The 18,243-nt window shown below is 47.5% G+C and overlaps 3 protein-coding genes across 6 annotated transcripts; 1 reads left to right on the top strand and 2 right to left on the bottom strand.

Annotated features, from left to right (window-relative positions):
- Positions 1-5,458: 5,458 nt before the first annotated feature.
- LOC118511344 (TBC1 domain family member 31) lies at positions 5,459-12,301 on the bottom strand. Its single transcript, XM_036054298.1, has 9 exons — positions 11,898-12,301; positions 11,714-11,833; positions 11,472-11,620; positions 10,247-11,403; positions 8,880-10,071; positions 6,522-6,724; positions 6,111-6,320; positions 5,746-5,934; positions 5,459-5,661 (listed from the first exon to the last, which is right to left on the bottom strand). Exons 1-9 carry the CDS (start codon positions 11,972-11,974, stop codon positions 5,575-5,577), a joined length of 3,384 nt encoding a protein of 1,127 aa, XP_035910191.1. The 5' UTR covers positions 11,975-12,301; the 3' UTR covers positions 5,459-5,574.
- Positions 12,302-12,539: 238 nt separating this feature from the next.
- On the bottom strand, positions 12,540-16,601 carry LOC118511348 (ras-related protein RabJ). 4 transcript variants are annotated; one of them, XM_036054305.1, is made up of 6 exons: positions 15,726-15,857; positions 14,777-15,540; positions 14,332-14,459; positions 13,972-14,259; positions 13,769-13,892; positions 12,540-13,711 (listed from the first exon to the last, which is right to left on the bottom strand). In XM_036054305.1, exons 2-6 carry the CDS (start codon positions 14,868-14,870, stop codon positions 13,566-13,568), a joined length of 780 nt encoding a protein of 259 aa, XP_035910198.1. In that variant the 5' UTR covers positions 14,871-15,540; positions 15,726-15,857; the 3' UTR covers positions 12,540-13,565. The 4 variants fall into 4 exon arrangements, with proteins under 4 accessions (XP_035910198.1, XP_035910199.1, XP_035910197.1 ...); XM_036054306.1 differs by lacking the exon at positions 14,777-15,540 and having other exon boundaries at positions 15,726-16,601; XM_036054304.1 differs by lacking the exons at positions 14,777-15,540; positions 15,726-15,857 and adding an exon at positions 16,067-16,511.
- A 236-nt stretch (positions 16,602-16,837) lies between these two features.
- Positions 16,838-18,111, top strand: LOC118511347 (deubiquitinase OTUD6B). Its single transcript, XM_036054301.1, has one exon. The coding sequence runs from the start codon at positions 17,153-17,155 to the stop codon at positions 18,056-18,058; it is 906 nt and encodes a 301-aa protein (XP_035910194.1). The 5' UTR covers positions 16,838-17,152; the 3' UTR covers positions 18,059-18,111.
- Positions 18,112-18,243: the final 132 nt, after the last annotated feature.

Raw genomic sequence — 18,243 nt, 5'->3', positions numbered from 1 at the left:
CCAGAACACACACACACATCACCAGAGCGAGCAGACCGGTTGCCGTAAAAGCCATCCCTGAAAAACCATTATCCGGAGTTCGGTGTAATGAAGTCGCCTTCCGGGCAGCATTGAGTGGCAGCATCTGCATCTGGCTGCTGAAAAGTTCAATCCGTTCCTTTTTCCCCACGTTTGTTGGACGTGGACACAGCCAGCCACACACAGGGAGAGTCCCAGTGGTGACTGTAAGAAGCTTATGCCCATTTGCTTTATCACCAGTGCAGTCGAACCAGTGCAGCCAAACCGCACACACTCAGAGACTGCCTTTCGGCCATCCTTTCGTCGATTGCCAATCCGCTTATCGGGTGGACAAGATCTTCTTTCGCTCCCTTTGGGGGCCCTTCGTGTGTGTGTGTGTTTTCTTTTCGCTTTACACTCGCTCGATAGTGTGGATCGGAACATTCAGAAACGGAATTGCAAATGATGATGGCGATGATGGCAGCGATGATGATGGTTACAACCGCTGTAGGGGAGCGAGCGGGGGCCGAAACACGATACGAGACACCGATCGACCCGGTCCCGTAACTTCCCTGGCCCAGGTGATGTGCTTCATTCATTATGCATAGCTTTTATTGCATTAATCAGCTAGTGTGAGTGGCAATGAATTTTTATTACGTGTGCAGCGTCTTCTCGTACATCCCTTCCGGGAGTGTCGCCCGGGACCGAAGTGAAGTGTGCCGTGGTTGTCTTCATACACTCGGCTGTCGATATATGGCAAGCAAATTTTGGTCGACATTTGGTCGAATGATGGTGTGCCCCGGTCCGGCCCCGGGTAGAGAGTGGACAGCTCTCGTTGCAAGGAGGATGTATATATGGACTTATCTTTCGGTATGTATAATCTACCGATTGGCAGCTGCTTCGTTGTCAGCTTCGATGGATGCATTAATGCTATCATCCATCTAATTTTACTCACACTTCTACCGTCGTATCATATTTGGGGCAGTAGAACATAGAGTGCTTGCAACGGATATGCTGGACTGCTTCAAATAGAATGACCGCTTGGCTTTGAGGACGTCTTTCCTTAGGCTAGGATTGGATTATGATTTCGTACAGCTTTTTTCGCACTTTCTTACGGACGGAACACAGACGGACGGACAATAGAGGGATCAAAGAATTCGGCAATGATTTTTTATTCAAATGTATACCAATTATATACCAATTCCTGATTTTCGTCAATCAACCTGTCTGACACGTTTAAGATGGCTTCAAACATGGCTTTGAATCAAAGTCTCAAGGTTGGGTAGATATTGTCCGTCCATTTGGCCTGTGATTCAGTAGAGACTTTAATCAAGATATGTATTCGGAACATTGGTCCTAGTACTAAGGAATGTCTTGGAATACCCTACATTTCTTGACACATGACTTGCTTTTGTATATCTTTGTTCGCCAGTTCTTGCCTATTTAGAAACAAATTAAATGATCTTTTTCAAGTTCGTTGGACCGACAATTAATCCTGTATTCTTCTTCGTTGCTCTACAACCTCTAGAAGTCTGCCTGGCCTGCCATTTCTAGCTTCATGTGCCTTAATTTTATCCGTAAGTCTGGATGGTCGGTTCTGCTTGCGGGGGCACAGACAGTCTCAGACAGACTTGGCCGTGTGAGGACCAGTGCCGGTATCGCCTCGGCCACCGAACCGCCCCATTTAATTCTGTATTATCAATCTCGATCATTAATATGGATCTTTGGGTCTTAAAATGCCATAGGAATTTTAACATATTTTTTGAGAAATCAAAGCAAGTAAGCGCGTTGAAGACGTTGAATGCTTTATCCTGCATTTTAATTAATATCCCCTGTACAATTTTATGCTTATGCTTGTAGGTTGGAATTCGATATTTATTCGGATTATTTTATGATTTCATCTATGATTTCAAAGCGGATTATTAATTATGGAACTCAGGCATTGTGTAACAGTGTAATTACTTTCAGTTACTGCAGAGAAACACATCACTTTCGCTTTGGAAACATACAAAACTATTTAATGCCATCACTCGATGTTCCATTGTTATAGTAAAAGCTCAGTATAAAAATGTTACACTCCTCAAAGCAGCATGTTCATTTGGAACACTGCATTTTCTCACATATACATAAGAAATTTAACACTAATCCTACGCCAAAGCAACCAAAATCCAGATAAATTACTCACAAAAGAAAAGCAGAAAACCTAATCACCAATTTATAAAATATTCAACTCGCCCACAAAAAAAAATGCACCAGCTCGCACCGTCAGCATTTCAACCGTCCTAATTTGCTTAACTCAACTCCCTAGCCCGGTCTCGCAAGCTAACACTATTTGTTCGACTTTACCGGCGTGGACGGGCAAAAACAGAGACTCTCATAAATCATGGTCGGGAAAACGAACCAGCGTCACAAATGCACAACTGCAGCCCACACTCTACGCTAGGTAAGGTTATTAAATTACGTGATTGAAGTTCAAATAATCACAACCTTCCGTAATATGGCTGCAAATGGTTGGCACGCTCGCACGCTGGCTGTCGCTTGGACGACGGCTGGCTGGCCGGCTGCAATATGGTTGATGTTTTGCTGCACATTGACAGAATGCATAAAATATCATCAAACCCCCCCGGGGTTCCGCAACACATCATCCTGCTGCTGCTGCTGCTGCTGCCGAGCCGCCGCACGGTGTGCCGCATGTCATCAAGCATCCAGAGCAGATTGATGGTAATAATTTTCACCATCAGCAACACGTTTTGAATACTTTGCTGTTGCACCCTGCCGAAAAGCTAACGTGCGCTGCGCTTCCGGTAAATGACAACTCCCCGGTGTTAGATAAATCCTTGGTAGCTCTCTGGGAGACCAGCAAAAAAAGGCAGGACTGCTCCTTAAGCTTAGCTGCTTGCTGCAGACGGAGATGATTCGGCACGTAGAAAGGGCAGCCAAGAAAAAAAGGCCCAAACCCCCGGCAAATTGGGGAGGACGAGAGAAAAGCGATGAAAATACGTGCCCATTGTTAAATTGTTATCGGACCGTAATTCTTCGTCCGGCACTTCTAATACAGCACCAGCATATGGAGCTATCTGGCGTAGAAAAGAACAGTCCTCGTTTTTTTTTTTTTGGAGGGGATCTTTTTCAGAATCAGGTTGTCCAGAAGCGTTGTACCAGTGTGCTTGCTTCCCTCTTTCCGACTTTCGTTAGAAGCAGTATAAATCATGAACCAAAATGTGTGATGCAAATATTTCAACCCATTTACCATCGCCCCCCAGCAGCTAAAGGGGGGGGGAGCGAAACCCAGTGCACGGATTTATTTCTTCGGACGGCGCTGGCAGCACCACACCGGCTGGAAGCTAGCGGAAAGTTGGAAGTTAAAGCAAAAAAAAAACAACGATGCAAAAGTAACATCCAGCTGGTGTTGCCGGTTGGAAGTAAAGTTAAAAAGAATAGCATCGCTCGATGCAGCAAATGGGATATGTCACCTCTCCGGGCCTCTCCTCCGCTAAACTCCCCATCGACAAAGGAAATTGGCGAGGAAAGTTAAGTTTCGAGCGCACACAGATACCAGCAGCAGCAAAACATAAAAAACCAAATCGCTTCGTTCGAATGCGAAAGGTCATACCGATCGTTTGCGTACGAAACCGATGCAACCAGAACATGCAACCGAGAACCTGCAGCGGTAGTCCTCCTTTTTTTGTGCCACTTCTGGCTCCTTCCATGCCAATTGGTGCTCGGTATGCAATAAATCTTTATTGTGGGATGATCCCCCCCGCCCCCCCTTGGATTTTCTCCACCAACTCGCTTCTCGGACCGAACCGGTACTTTGTCCGAGATTGTCACGAGCAATGGCGAAGAAAAGGGGATAAAATATGTGCAACACAATACTTTAGCACGCGCGCAAGCCATTTTGTCTTGGAAGTGCACTGCATTTTTCATCGCGCACATAATTTCTTACAAGGCTCGCAGCACAAATGATCATCACATCGCTGGGAAGGACGGAAGTAATGCATCTGGTGTAGAAACACACAGCTGACAAAGCACTGGTGAGTGGTTTTGTAGAAGCGTATGTACATTCATTTGGAATCGTATGGAGGAGATCATAAAAAGGATTTGTTCTTTGATTTCTGCTTCTCTAAAGCTTTGGATAAAAAAATATTTGATTTGCCAACCAGATGGTCTTATCGCAGCAAGTTGAGATCTGATGATCTGAAATAGATACATTTTCTCTACTCCAACAAGATCCTCTAATTCGATTATCTCTGGTGCATACTGTGCAGAGTTCAGGATAAACCTCTAGCCTACATCTTTCTAGACACTTCTCGACTTGAATGGTGACAATATTTAGCAGCTCCTTGGTGTATAGAACAAGAATGAATGATAAGGGTTTCAGGAACCTCATACAAATTTAATGCCAACGCGTTCCTCCTGGGTAAAGCAATGTAAAAACTTCTCCGTTTAAGGATACTCAAATATTGATCTGTAGAACATGGCTTATATATCTGTAGAGTTCAGTAGAATATACTTTTCCTCGTAAGGTTTCAATTTGTTTTTTTTTTTCTAAAGCACACTGAGCAGAGTCCTGGTCAAACTCTTAGACCACATTCTTCTTCTCTTTACACTTTCACCTCACAATTGCGGTTATCTCCAGCAGATTCTTCAAAAATCATCAGGACTACACCGGCTCTTTTCAAGATTTCTTCTTCTTCTTCTTCTTTTTTATTGGCCTAACGGCCTCTTAAGGTCATGCCTGCCTGCCACTTCTAGCTTACCAGACGTATATCGCTACCGCATAAGTTGGATAGTCAGTCCTCACACTATGGGGGAACGGCCCAGATGAGACTTGAACCCCTGTCGTGCGAAGACTGAAGCTGCTGACGCATCTACGACCGGGTCGCCCCATATTTTAAGATATAGTAGACATAATCACGTATCTCCTTCGTATACAATTGTGTTAGGTGCTCCAAAAAGCGCTGTTCTACGATCCGCTGTTGAAAACTGAACTGGAGACCTGGGAGGACAACCAGGCCAGATCTTTATTGATAGTTTTTAATAAAGGCGACAGTGTTCACTAAACCTTCAAGCTCCTAAACTTAATACTATTAAGTAAACTTCCCAGGAAAGAACAGCATTGCAGGACACTCATCGGACACCAGGGGCGGAAGTCGTCGATGCTTGCCTGCAAACGAACCCAAGGTAAGATATAGCTGGACAGTTCTTACCGTCTGAAGAACTGGGCGGTGGTAAAGGCGACAACGGCGCTGGTCTTCATACGGCAGGACCGGGGTTCAAATCCCATCCGGACCGTTCCCCCGTAGTGAGGGCTTGACTATCCAACTACGTGGTATCTTTAAGTCTAGTAAGCGAGAAATGGCATGACATAAAAGGTCGTTTGGCCAAAGAAGAAGAAGAAGAAGACGCTACATGGTTGATAGAATGTACAGAAGGTCGTATTAGGCCAACCCACGAAAAGTCGTTAAAATCAATGCACATTACTTTTGCTTGCTAGCATTTATTCTAAGAAAACGCAAAACACACACACGCACACACTCGCACCTCCGCACATCAAGAAATTATTCGCTCAATTCTTCAGATTCCTTTCCGTTCCATATCTTGTTTCAGCCGCTGCAAAATGTTCACCTGCTCCTCCATTCGCTGTATCGTATCTCCGTATTCCTGGAAGCAGAACCACATTATAGGCATTTGAAGAAAGTGGAAGCTTTAAAGCTTCTCCCAAACAAGAATGTGTGGCCTCGTTACCTGACTCGTGGAATTGCCATCCATCACCAGCACCGGGTGACGTTCGGCCGGTTCCGAATGTCGGGCCGGTTCCTTTCTCGCCGGATAGCGATCGCAGCTCGCATCGGACGCCACCTTGCGCAGCTCCGACACCGTACGGTGGTACGTATACTCATTCACTCCCGAGGGCATTCCCAGCGATGAGTACGTCTGCGGACATTGTGTGCCACCAATTAAAACTTTATCACGGGCAGAACTTTGCACCCACAAAACCGATGCCGTACGACGACGTCGACGTCGTGCGATCGGTAGCTATAATCTCTTAAGGGGTCAAACCACTTACGACTGCCGGGGGTTTGTAACGCACCCGTTACACAACTACTTACCCGATCAATTTCGTCGTAAAGTTTTAGCTTCTGCACTGCCAACTGTTCCAGCGCCACCTGGTACCGCTGATCGAGCGGACGTTCATCGGAAGTCGTTTCCCTGGGCACGGCCGCTTGGCCAACGCCGCTGCTGTACCGTGCCAACAGTTCCAGCTCCTTCAGTTTGATGTCCTCTTCCGCGAACAGTAGATCGGTCTCTTCCCGCTGGCGCTGGGGGGGGGGGGGGGGGGGAGAGAATGTTGTTGCATTAACGAAGCGGCGCCGGGCAAAGTTTCGCCCCATCCGACGAGTCGGGACACGTATTGGAGCCATCCCACCCGGCAGATGGAACGCATAGAAACGCAAGGAAATGAATGAAAATTCAATTTTAAAGCAAATTCGCCATCGTGCTTTTAGGGATTTCGCTCATACCTCACGCTCAAACTTTTTCAACAGCGCATCAAGCTCGCGCTCCCGCACGGTCGCATCGCTGATGAGCTTGGCATTGTGCACGTCGAGCGAAAGTTCGTTCTCCCGCTCGCGCAGCTGCTTCCGGTGCAGGAGCAATAATTTCCGCTGCATTTCGACCCGCTGCTCCTCGCGTGCGATTGCTTCCTCCAGGCTGCGTTCCACTTCTGCAACAATACGATCAGGGACGTTAACGAACGAATGGGTGGCCAATTTCTTGTGACGGAAGTATCATCATCACCAACCCCAGATCTCCGTAAGATTGAACAATGGTCGGGCAAATACGGCACAGCGTGTTCTGAGCTAAGCTAACCGGTAACCACAGTCACCCAAAACAAACCACTTTATCGACAGAAAAAGAACCTAATTCAGTGTGACGATTGGATGGGGATAGGATCCCCATTACTGATTCAGTGAAATGCAAGCATATCTTGTCATACTTGCGACATGCTGTGCCAAGCAATCCGGACCGGCAAAATACATATTTGATGATGATATAAGGAAGCGTACGCTCAAGACCAACAGACGTTATGCGTTGGAGGGGAGGTGTAGGAAGTGGGGAGAAATCTGGATGCACAATACTGCGAATTGGCTCCAGCTCGTTAGAGAAATACGGAACGAAATTGCTTACCCTTCTCAATTGGGCTCATTACTGAGCTGGAGTTTGCTTTAACAACAATCCGGATCCGGATTAACGTTACTCAGAAAACACGTCCGAATTCGACAACCCTAAGTCAATATTAATTTAAATTATGTAGCTCGTTGATGTGACAGACCACGTTAGACAATGACCATCTAAATGCGCTTCCAAATCCATTCCCCCTGTTGTTTCATTACAGAATACAAGCAGTTATAGTAGTTCAAGTATCGGGGCTTAGGCTTCAGAGCTAATTAAATTTTTAGCTTGATTTCATTTCAAATAATTTGTTTTTTAATCGAGAATTATATAGAATCGAGTGGATTATAGGAGCGGACGTTGTAATAATAAAAGGATCGATATCACATCCTATTCGAAACGTTCTCCCATATGCAGGACGTACTATCCAACTAAGTCAAAAGAAAGCCACACAAAAAGACAAGACTTTTCGGGATTATAGTACCGTAGAAGCCTACATTTATTTTCGGCCAACAGTCATGAAGACACATCTGATCTAGACTGGAGCCTGCCTATAGGGACGGACGAGTAGTACCTGTACGCACATGCGCCTCTGAGACATGGACTCTGACCAAAACTGACGAAACCTTCTTAGCCGCGTTCTCAAAAAAAAAATAACCCCGTATGTGTGGAAGAGCAATGGAGGAGCCGCTATAATGGCGAGCTCTATGAACTGTACGAAGATCTCACCATCGTGACCACCATGTCATGAGAATGACACCGGACGACCTAGCTTTCCACACGGAGAGAGGAGGCGTAGTAGGCCCAAAATATGATGGAGTGAAGGCGTTATGTATTGGATTTATTCCTGAGAGAGACATTTATTATCTGACCAATGAGATCTGTCCAATAAATAATAATGGCACTTTAGTTGGGCCGAGTCATTGTGTCCTGTTGCAGCTCCAATATGTTGGTGGGATCAAAAAGAAATCGTATACTATGAGCTACTTCGAATTTCTGCTTCATTAGAAGCCACCTCATGCAGCTGAAAAGAAGAATAGAGGGTTTTCCATCTATAATTAAGAAATCCAATGATAAATAGTGTGAAACCGAATGAAAACCTCCCCAAAAACTTTGAACATAATATTTTTAATCAATTTCAAAATCCCCTTTATAGCCTCCAACATGAGGCTCGATATATTCCTCGAACCAATTCAACAGCGTTCAAAGGATTTACCAACAAGGAACCGTTTTTGTTATTGAATTCAGTCACCCCCGGCAAAAAAAAATCTCACGCATTAAGATGACGAACAACTACAAAAATAAAGACCACACACACACACACACTCTATTATTCATCACACCAGATTTTCCACGACGATAGACGATCCGCGACCGCTGCATAAAAATAGATTCTCGTCCAACGAGAATCAGGCGGATACTTTACGGAACGTGGAAGAGCATATGAAAGCAAACATCACGTTAAGCCTCTTATGTTTTCCCCATGGCGCATCCATCGAACGGACAACAATGGGAATCGGGTAACCGATTCGTATTCGGTTGACTTTAATACGATTAAAAACAAATTCTGCTCCCACTATGCATCTGCGTCCCAGCCCTCTACCATTCCCTGCTTCACCAACCCTGACCCCACCAATTTCGCGCCATAAAAGGATTGCCACACCCGACAATAGTTGCCTGATCGATCTAGTGCCCATGGCACTTACCCTTCACACGCTGCGCATGTTCCTGGCGTATCAAGTTGTTCACCATACGGTCCTGCAGGTTGTGTTCCAGCTTTTCCAGTTCGATAATTTTCGCTTCCAGCCGGCGCTGTTCCTGGTGCAGGGCGTCCGTTTCCCTGCACCGGACTTCGGTCAGCTTTTGCGGAAAGTTGCAAAAACTTACGTACGTCGAGGATCCCTGTTCCGACGCGTTGGGCAACGCGTCGGCCGATGCAACCGAGGGCGTCCGGTCCGTTGATGAATTACTGCTGAGTGACGTGAAATCAATAGCATTATTAGGCGCGCTGTGAAAAACTCTCGACTTCCCGTTGGCCGTTGGACGGTGCCACTGGTCATGGTGCGTTCGCAGGGCTAGCGCTCCTCCACCGGTGGCATTGCTAAGGCGTACGAAGGATTTAAAGTAATTCCTTGGATGGTTTTTATCGGAGCACCGTTCCATTAGCTCATGTGCACGGCGCACCAGCCGACGTACATCGAGCGTGCCCGACTGGGGGAAGAAAAATGTGTCTACAGCTGCCGCACCATTCGCAGCCATTAGCGTGCCCCGGTGGATGCTACTGTAGGCGGCGATGAGAAACACCAGAAAGTACGGCTCGTTCGACAGCACGTGGTCCCACAGGGTAAGCCATTGGTCGTCGCTGCAGCACCGGGCAAATGCCGTCTCCATCAGCGGTAGCACGTACGTGCGCGACGCTACATTGTGCTCGCGATAGAACGCCATCAGCCGTGGTTCACACTCGGCCAGCACGTTCTCCACCAGCGCCAGGTAGTTGAATGGGTCCAGTGGGGCAAACTCGAACCATAGCTGACACTGGTTCACCAGCACGGTGGCCACGGTTTCGAACAGCCCGAGCGCATCGTTCGGCTGCTGGCGGGCGAACGGTAGCACAAAGCTGGGCATGTAATCGATAAGCCCAAACACGGGACACCAGTGCGCTAGGCAGGAAACGGTTTTCTTTAGATTACGCACGGTACGCTGCTCGTACCCGGCAAACCGTTGCCCGTAGCTGGCCACACACGGATGGTGACCGCGGTGCAGCAACCGGCCGTAGCTTTCCGCATCGCCCGGCAGCTCCAGCAGCGTGCGCCAAATGGTCGGTCGGTATTTGGCCGGATATTCGCCGTACTCCTTCAGTATCGGTAGCAATCGGTCCCTCGGAAGTGTTTTCGATAGCTGCAGCAACAAAATCGGAAAGCAAATAGAAAATCCCCATTTTATATAGCATGTGCATGCGGCCCGGACGGTCGCGTAATTAGATGCAAAATAAATTTTATCCAAATATTCATATCGGGAGGGGGCGGTGGAGGGTGTGGCGAGGATTTAAAACGCTTTATCAAACAAAACTCACCTGCACGTGCAAGGCACTTATTTGCTGGTCAAGCTTCACTTTACGCACACCGGACGTTGCAGCAGCATTACGGAGACCGCACACGGGAACTGCGCTGCTGCTGCTGCTGCTCCTGGACGCCGTACTATCCGGCCGTACCGTGGCTCCCCTTGCACCGTAAAGTGTACGCGATCTTTTGGAATGCTCTTTCCGGCCGGTTGCAAGCGCATCGAAACCGTCCGCCTGAACCAAATCCAGGAGGTTGTGTAGCAACACCTCACCGCTGCTGAGAACGTTTGCCAGCATGCGTCCGTTGGGAGCGACCCGAAATTTATAGCAATTATGTTCGGCCCGATTCGTTAGTGGTTGAAGAAAGGGCGGATTACTACCGTTGCAACCGAATTTTAGCAGCATTAAATCATTGTCAGCGGACCGTACGGTAAGCGCACAGGCAACCGTCGCCGGCCACCGTACGCGACCGGCACCGATATCGCTGCTGCGGTCGAACGGTACGAATGCAAAATGTGTGATAAACAAATTGGAAAGTGCCACTACCCGACAGATGAGCCACGAATCGAGTGCTAGAAACGCGACGGTACTGTGCCCGTACAGCACTGCATAGTATTGGCCGTCGCCGGTAGGCTGTGCGGTTGTGATGCGCCTCCCGGGCATAGCCGTGCCCTCCGTCAGCCGCTTCACGGTAAGCTCGGCACCATCGTGCTCCAGCGTGCTGCCGGATGATCTGGCTGGCCGTTCGAACGTGATAGTTTGGGCCGGTGTGTTCTTAAGGTGCAGCTCGATAAGCCGCGTGACGTTTAGCTCTTTCGCAAGCTTGAAGTTTATCCGGTACACTCGGATAATCCCGCTAGTGCTGTGGCTAATCAGTGATGAGCCCGGGTTGCTGGCGCTGCTGCTGCTGCTCAACCAGTGCCAATCGTTCGGACGGAATGAATTATGAGATGCCAAACCGTAACTAATGCGTGACAGTTCGGAGAAATCGTCGAGCGAGTAGAGTTTTGCACTGTCCGGCGAAGCGGCCAGCAGATAGCGACGCTCAAATCGTTCCATCGCATCAACTGGCGCGTTGGCGGATGGCACTACACCAACCAGCGGTGAGCTTGTCAGCTGTACGATCCTTCCCGGGTGCGCATTAAGCTTTCGTACGCAATTGTTTGCATCTGAAATGAATTGTAAACTATTTCTGGTTGCCACAAAAAGCGAACGGCTGTGCGGAGGAGCTTCTTACCGGTATCAACAATAAACACCATTCCTTCCTTGCTTCCAAAGGCAACGAGGTGCGGGCCAGCGAGTCCTTCGATAATCGTTATCCTTCCGAGCCGCTCCGAAACCGTCCAAAACCGCTGACCAACCAAATCAAACACAAATATATTGTCCCTGCGGATGGATGGAAACGGAATTTAGCGGGCGGGTGTTTGCCTTGCGGGTAAACAGTGTATGTTCACCCCTGGATTGAACCTATCCACCTACCTATGATCTGCCGCAATCAATCGTTCGTTGTTCGCACTAAATCCTGCGGCCGTAAAGCGTATTCGCAGTACCGTCCCATCGGCTGTGTTCCGGACGGTATGGTGAAGGTTGAGCAACACCCTAGAATCAAGCCAACGATTAAGTGCCAAAGATCAACGCACCGCACCGGCGGCCATAAACTTACCCATCGTTTGTGGAATTGAATTTAAAGCTCGCTTTACCACCGTGCCGCTCGCCGTAATTGCCCGCATTAACTTCCATCCCCGGTTCCAGCGCTTAGGGCTCACGTCACTATTATAGGCACCACCGCAAAGCAAGCGTTTTTAGTGGCAATTTATCCACACCCGGCCACTAAAATGTCGTTTTCTTCGCCAACAAATTATGAGCAGCGCACTGTTTCGTTGTTTACGTTGCGATCCACGCGCTCGCATATTGCTGCCGTTTCCCCGAACACCATCAACGATGCGTCGATGGTTGTCATAGCAACAGGTTGCAAGCGAACGCGGCGTCAACAGAACCGAGCGATGTCACTAACACACTGACGTCACACAGCCGAAACAGCTGACAGCGCATATTGCAGTGTGGCAGCGTGTGCTGGTTGTTTACCATGTTGCCGCTATGAAAAAACTAAACACTTTGTTTTACATGCCCTTTGTGCAGCTTTACAAACAACATTTGTAACACTTGAACACAGATCCACGCCTGGGAGTGAAACAAGCGATATACGTAATTAGATTGATTTTAAAGTGAGGCGAATAGGACCACATTTAGCGAGGGACTATTATGCAAATTTCTTTCCAATAAATGCGTAACGTTTATGAAAGTCTCTTATTTCGCACAGCTCTTCGTAAATAGTTTATTTAAAAAAACACGGAAAGTAAACCTATCAACGAGCCACAAAACTGGATAATATGTACGAAAATGCAAGCATATCGTTACATGGTCAACAATCGGTGAAGAGGATGATGATCGAAAGTAATTGACTCTTTTGACTAAATAAACAGATATGAGCGCACTCCTGTCCGCATTGAGCGTGTTGGTGTGTGTATTTATGTATTTATGCGCTTTCTCTCTCTATATGTATAAATCGGTGTATACCAATCGGATTCGAATCCCCTTTTTGGCTCCCCGGAATCGGCAACAGTTCGAACGATGCATCTGTCGCCATCCCGTTTGCGTGCGCTGCTGGCTGGAGGAGATCATCCATTTAATGTGTGTGTCGTCACGAGGTTGCCGGTAGCTTAAGCTGGCATCATTCCTACATCATTCCTCACTCAAGCTTATAAAGATGGTCAAACTAAAGCCTTTAAGCCTACCAGAACCATATTGCTTGCAATTCCGTTCAGTTCGCGTTCCGGGAATGCCCAAAACAAAAATCCCCGTTTTCCGGCAAATGTGGGGCAATGTTCTTAACGATAAGCCACTGCCACCATTTAATTGCTTCGACGCATTTCTCCTTATCACGAACTGCTGGCGCAGGAGAGAACTATTTGCAGATGAAATTGTGTCTCGATTTCTAACAACCAGTTTACAAAGCATTTGAGTCATCGCCCAACCTTCTTAATCATCATTTCAGTTATCAATCTGAGGTTGGAGCGTGTATATATGTGCTGTTGTTGTTGTATATATATATAAATATAAAAAGCTATCACAAATCTCTCGAAATCGACCCGCGTACTAGGTCACCCGTTCTGCGGGGAAGGGGCGGAAACGCGCGGGAGGGGGGGAAGGGTTCTTTTCCGCGTTCCGGTGTTTTTTTTCTTCTTCTTATCCCCGTTAGAAAAATAGGAGAAATGAGAACCGAAAGAAAATACTTGTCCAATAAATTGTCGAGTGGTCTGCATCCAGCAGTCTAATAGCAGCACCAGCCAACCCGCTGCTCGTCACCGTGCGCTATGTGGTCCCGGCTCCAGGAAGGCGTTTCCAGTCGGCCCATACCGTCACTTAATATACTGTCATTTTCCACCGGTATGCCCATCTGTACGACACCGTTCACACCTGAAAGGAGGCAGTGTTTTAGCGACTGTTGCTCGTGCTTGCGTGTGCGAGACTTACGTGTCGAATAGCCGGACAGTACGAGGGAATCGTTCGATTCGTATCGCTTGAGAGATGAGCATACGTCTTTACCGGAAAGTTTTATTAATCCTACCGCTATCGAAATGAACACTTGTTCGATACCCTGCAACCAAGCACAGCAAAGAAAACGACAATCTTGATAAGATAATTTTTCAATTAAATCGAACTGCGCGGTGCCTTACCTGATCGTGTAAGGCAGAGGTTTCGAAGTAGTTGCCACCGATCGAGTTCGCGTACAGCATTGCTTCTTCCCGGGAGACGGCACGTTTCGCTTCCAGGTCGAGCTTGTTGCCTACGAGCGACAGTACCATCGGTTCCTGCACATTCCGTTGCAGCTCCTGTACCCAGCCTTTGATTTCGTTGAAGGAATTGTACTGCGTGAGATCGAACACCAGCAGGGCCGCGTTTGCGTTGCGATAGTAGAGCGGGGCCATCGCTTTGAATCGTTCCTGTCCCGCTGTATCCCAAACCTGCCGAGTGTTGGAAATACGATTAGAATGAACCATCTTCGTAGTTGGCTTATTAGCTTCTAAAATAATTACCTGCATCTTTACTTTGTTGTCTTCTAAATTGACTTTGCAGGTGAAGAATGATGCCCCGATCGTGGGGGATACTTCCTTGGTGTATACATTCGAGACATATCGCACGACCAGACTCGTTTTACCAACACCTGTGTGGGTTTCGGTAGCGAATAATAAATTGATTAATACAAACACAACATTTATAACGCATACAGTACATGCAACACAGTACACCGACACAAAAGATGCGCATTCCAACATTCAGCGACTACTTAGATCTCGTGTGTTAAGTAGTCCGTTTTTTTACAACTCAAGATGCAATCTTCCTCCTGATGTATTCCCATGGATTGATAAGGTTGATAACGACAGATGGGTTGCACGTATTTGCCTTCCCAAATAGCGTCCCCGGTTTGTACGACACGATGTTTTAAGATTAGATTTCACTTTACGCTGAGAACGTGCATACCAGGATGTGTTGTATGTGTACCGAAGGATGATGATGATGTGGGTAGTAGTAGCATATCATATGCGCTTAATTTGCAACCAGCAATAATTAGCATCTTCCGTGAAAGTGATATATTTCTGCTTCGGCTAGAAAAAAAAAGCTTAAAACAGCATTAAGATAAGGAGTTGAAGGAACTCCCTAACTGAAGCTGAGGGCAACCAACAACAGGGGGTTGAGGAAACGGTTCAACGTTTCGAACCGATATCCGATACGAAATCGGGGAGGAAGCAAACGGAAAGGGAGTAAAATCGGTTTCTGTACCACACAGCACACCCCACCATACACGGTAACTGCTTCTGCTGCTGCACAGCCCAACGTATCCAGCACTTTCTGCACTGATAAGCACGGTCACGGTGGAGGTACGCATGCCGCTACCGATGAATAACAAAATCCGAAACCTAATCCCATGCCCGCACAAAATTATTTGCAGTACACAAGCACACGGATGCATGGCGACGCTGGGGAAAGGGTTGTAACGTTGTGGGCGGGGAGTAAATTATGGAAAGAGCCAAGGAAGCGTGTAAGAAAATGGAGCAAAAATTGAAGAAATCGGGAACAACGGTGCGGTTAACCCGAGGCATGATTATATGCTGTTCAAACACATGCTCGCTTATCTTGTCCCCGACGCCAGGTGTCTGGTTTATGTTCTGGGCTCTGAGTGGGATCTTCATGAAAGCGAAAGCCTTCGATCCAGCGAACCGATCTTCGAGCGCTGATGGTTGGAGCTACAAAAAAAAAAAAACATAGTAGACGATGCGCGATCGTCGAGTCGAAAGCTGGCCACACATTCCACACAACCAAGGAGGTTCCATCGCTCAAGGTGAAGGTCAGCGTGTGTTTGTGTGTGTGTCTTTGTATGTCTGCGTGTCTGCGGTCCATCAGTTCTTTGGAAAAGCAAATATCCTCTCACCTTGCGACCCGAGTACGACAATTTTGGCTTCGATCCCTTTCATGCTGGCAAACGTACGGATCGGTCCACGCCGTCTGTTGCTCTGTCGCTGTACCGTATTAGCCTATATCTTCTCGTGCACGCACATGCACCGTGCACCGTTAGACGGATAATTGAATTACGCTTTTCTCTTGCCCCGTGCACCGGCTGAGTCGTAACGAACTAATAATGCACGCCCGTTTTTCGTTTGAACAGTTGCCCAGCATCCAGGGTTTTTAGTTACATCGAAGCACAACGTCACGACGAGCACGGCGACAGTACACAGTGTTTCGCGATACAACATCCACCATGCCAACACGAACCCGTTGCTGCCGTTGTTGTTGTTGTTACACGGTGCTTCTTCAATTTTCGTTTCCGCCTAATGCAACCGTTGCTTCGCTCCCACCCGTACGGTAGTTCCTCTTGTGTTGCGGGTGCTGTTTCACTGCTTGCCAAACGACGGCACCTTTCACTCATAGCGTACGCGGGGCCACATTCGTACGGGAAATTTGCACTTCGTTTTTCCGCGAACTCCGCAACAACTCCACGAAACCTATTCCGGAGCGGTAGAAAATGCACGACACAACAGGGGACACAGGGACACGCACGAACGCGACGACGTAGTAAGCTAGCCCGGACTTCACGGTACGGTGGAATAGTACGAAATTTTGTAATTTGCTTGCAACAAGCACTCCCAAATTCGTGTAGCCTTTCTTCTGTAACACCGTTTCTTCTTTCGATTCGGGGGGGGGGGGGGGGACACGTTCCGCTTTCCTTCTTGTGGGTCAGTGTGTTGGAAAATCCTTCTCTGTTGACAACCGTTGCTGCTTCTCCTCGTTCGTACGCAATTGTAAACAAAGGATGGATTGACGCTTGACAGACAAACGGTAAGCTTGAGGAGCGAGAGAGAAAGAGAGAAATAGCTCATTTGATTGCATGAGACGCTGCTTTGAAAAGTCTTGTTGCTTAGAGAATAATTAGGAAAATTTTAATTCAGTTCATTGTTTCCACTTTTTCCTTTTAAAGTTAAAGCTATTCCTTGAAAATTTTCTCATTTTTTGGACAGCACTCTTTCTATCGTTTTGCTGTCAAAGTACTCACACATAAAACGCGTGCTGTCAAATTGTGAAGATTTTGCTCGCCCAGCTGTGTTCCAAACAATTCCTTTTATGATAGTATTATTGGTGCAAAAAAAAGCGTTGTAAAGCCCTAAAATAGTTCCCTTTTCTTGCTAGGTGTGATAATGTTCAGCAGGAATCGAATTAGTTGATCATGTCAACTCGGATGTACCACGAAACGAATTCCCTTGCTTGACCGTGGTAGCCGGCTGTGCGAACAAAAAATCCCCTTTGCCAGAGCGCTCCATCCGTTCGCGATCGCTGGTGTCCCTCCCTACTGCCCCTCTGAAAATGAGCGATACACTGCCTGAAATGGACCGGGAGGAGGTGATGGCCCGCCACCGGAAGGAAAAGAAGGAACTGCAATGCAAAATACAATCGATGAAGAAGATGAAGGTGGACAAAAAGAAAAAGAAGGAAATCCAGGAGGAGATTGCGAATCTGGAGCTGGAAATTGAGCAACGGCACGCGGAAGAGCTAAACCGTCTAAATCTATCGGACGCAACCGAACCATCATCCAACCAGCCGGCCACCAGTAACGGTGAGCCAGTGGAAGAATCTAATGCCGACGTTTCTGAAAAGGAAGAACCTCGCCTCTCGAAGGCACAACGCCGTAGGGACAAAAAAGCGCAGGACAATCGGGAACGTGATGCCCAGATTAAGGAGGAGCAAGCGTTGTTGCAGAAAAGCTCACCCCGCATCTTGGAAAACAATCGTATCAATGAAATTCTCATCAAACGTGGCATGCTTGGCTATTCGGTGCCGGCTGACGGGGATTGTCTGTATAATGCAATCAACCACCAGCTCACCCAGCTAGGGATCGGGTCGTACAGTGTGCCGGAGCTGCGCAGTATGGCGGCGGACTATATAGAAGCTAACCGGGACGTAATGATCTGCTACATGAGCAATCCGGACACGGGAGATATGCTCAGTGCGGAAGAGTTCGACAAGTACTGTCACCAGGTACGGGTCACAAAGGCATGGGGTGGTGAGATCGAGATTAAAGCCCTATCGACCAGTCTCAAGTGTCCCATCGAGGTTATACAGGCTACCGGTCCGGCAACCGTCCATGGGGAGGAGGAGAGTGCCGATCGGAAGCTGATCCTAACGTACCATCGGCACATGTATCGGCTAGGGGAGCATTACAATTCCACGAAACCGATGCCACCACAATCGGTCGAAGAGGAGAATGATTAGGCTGGACGCTGGTAGCTTGATGAAATACATAGTAAATGTGTCTATCCAATGAGCGTGTATTCTAATTATATTTCCAGCCAGTGCTGTTTTCCCAGATGATTAGTTTTCTTTGACTTGAATTAACTGTCGCTGAATAATCTTGATTCTAGATCACCCCTCAACCACTATACGTGTTAAATGACAAA

The sequence above is a fragment of the Anopheles stephensi genome, chromosome 3 (assembly GCF_013141755.1).
Source record: "Anopheles stephensi strain Indian chromosome 3, UCI_ANSTEP_V1.0, whole genome shotgun sequence".
In the NCBI taxonomy this organism is placed as follows: Eukaryota; Metazoa; Arthropoda; class Insecta; order Diptera; family Culicidae; genus Anopheles; species Anopheles stephensi.
Note: the sequence above shows the minus strand (reverse complement) of the source record. Positions and strands in the feature narration are given on the sequence as shown.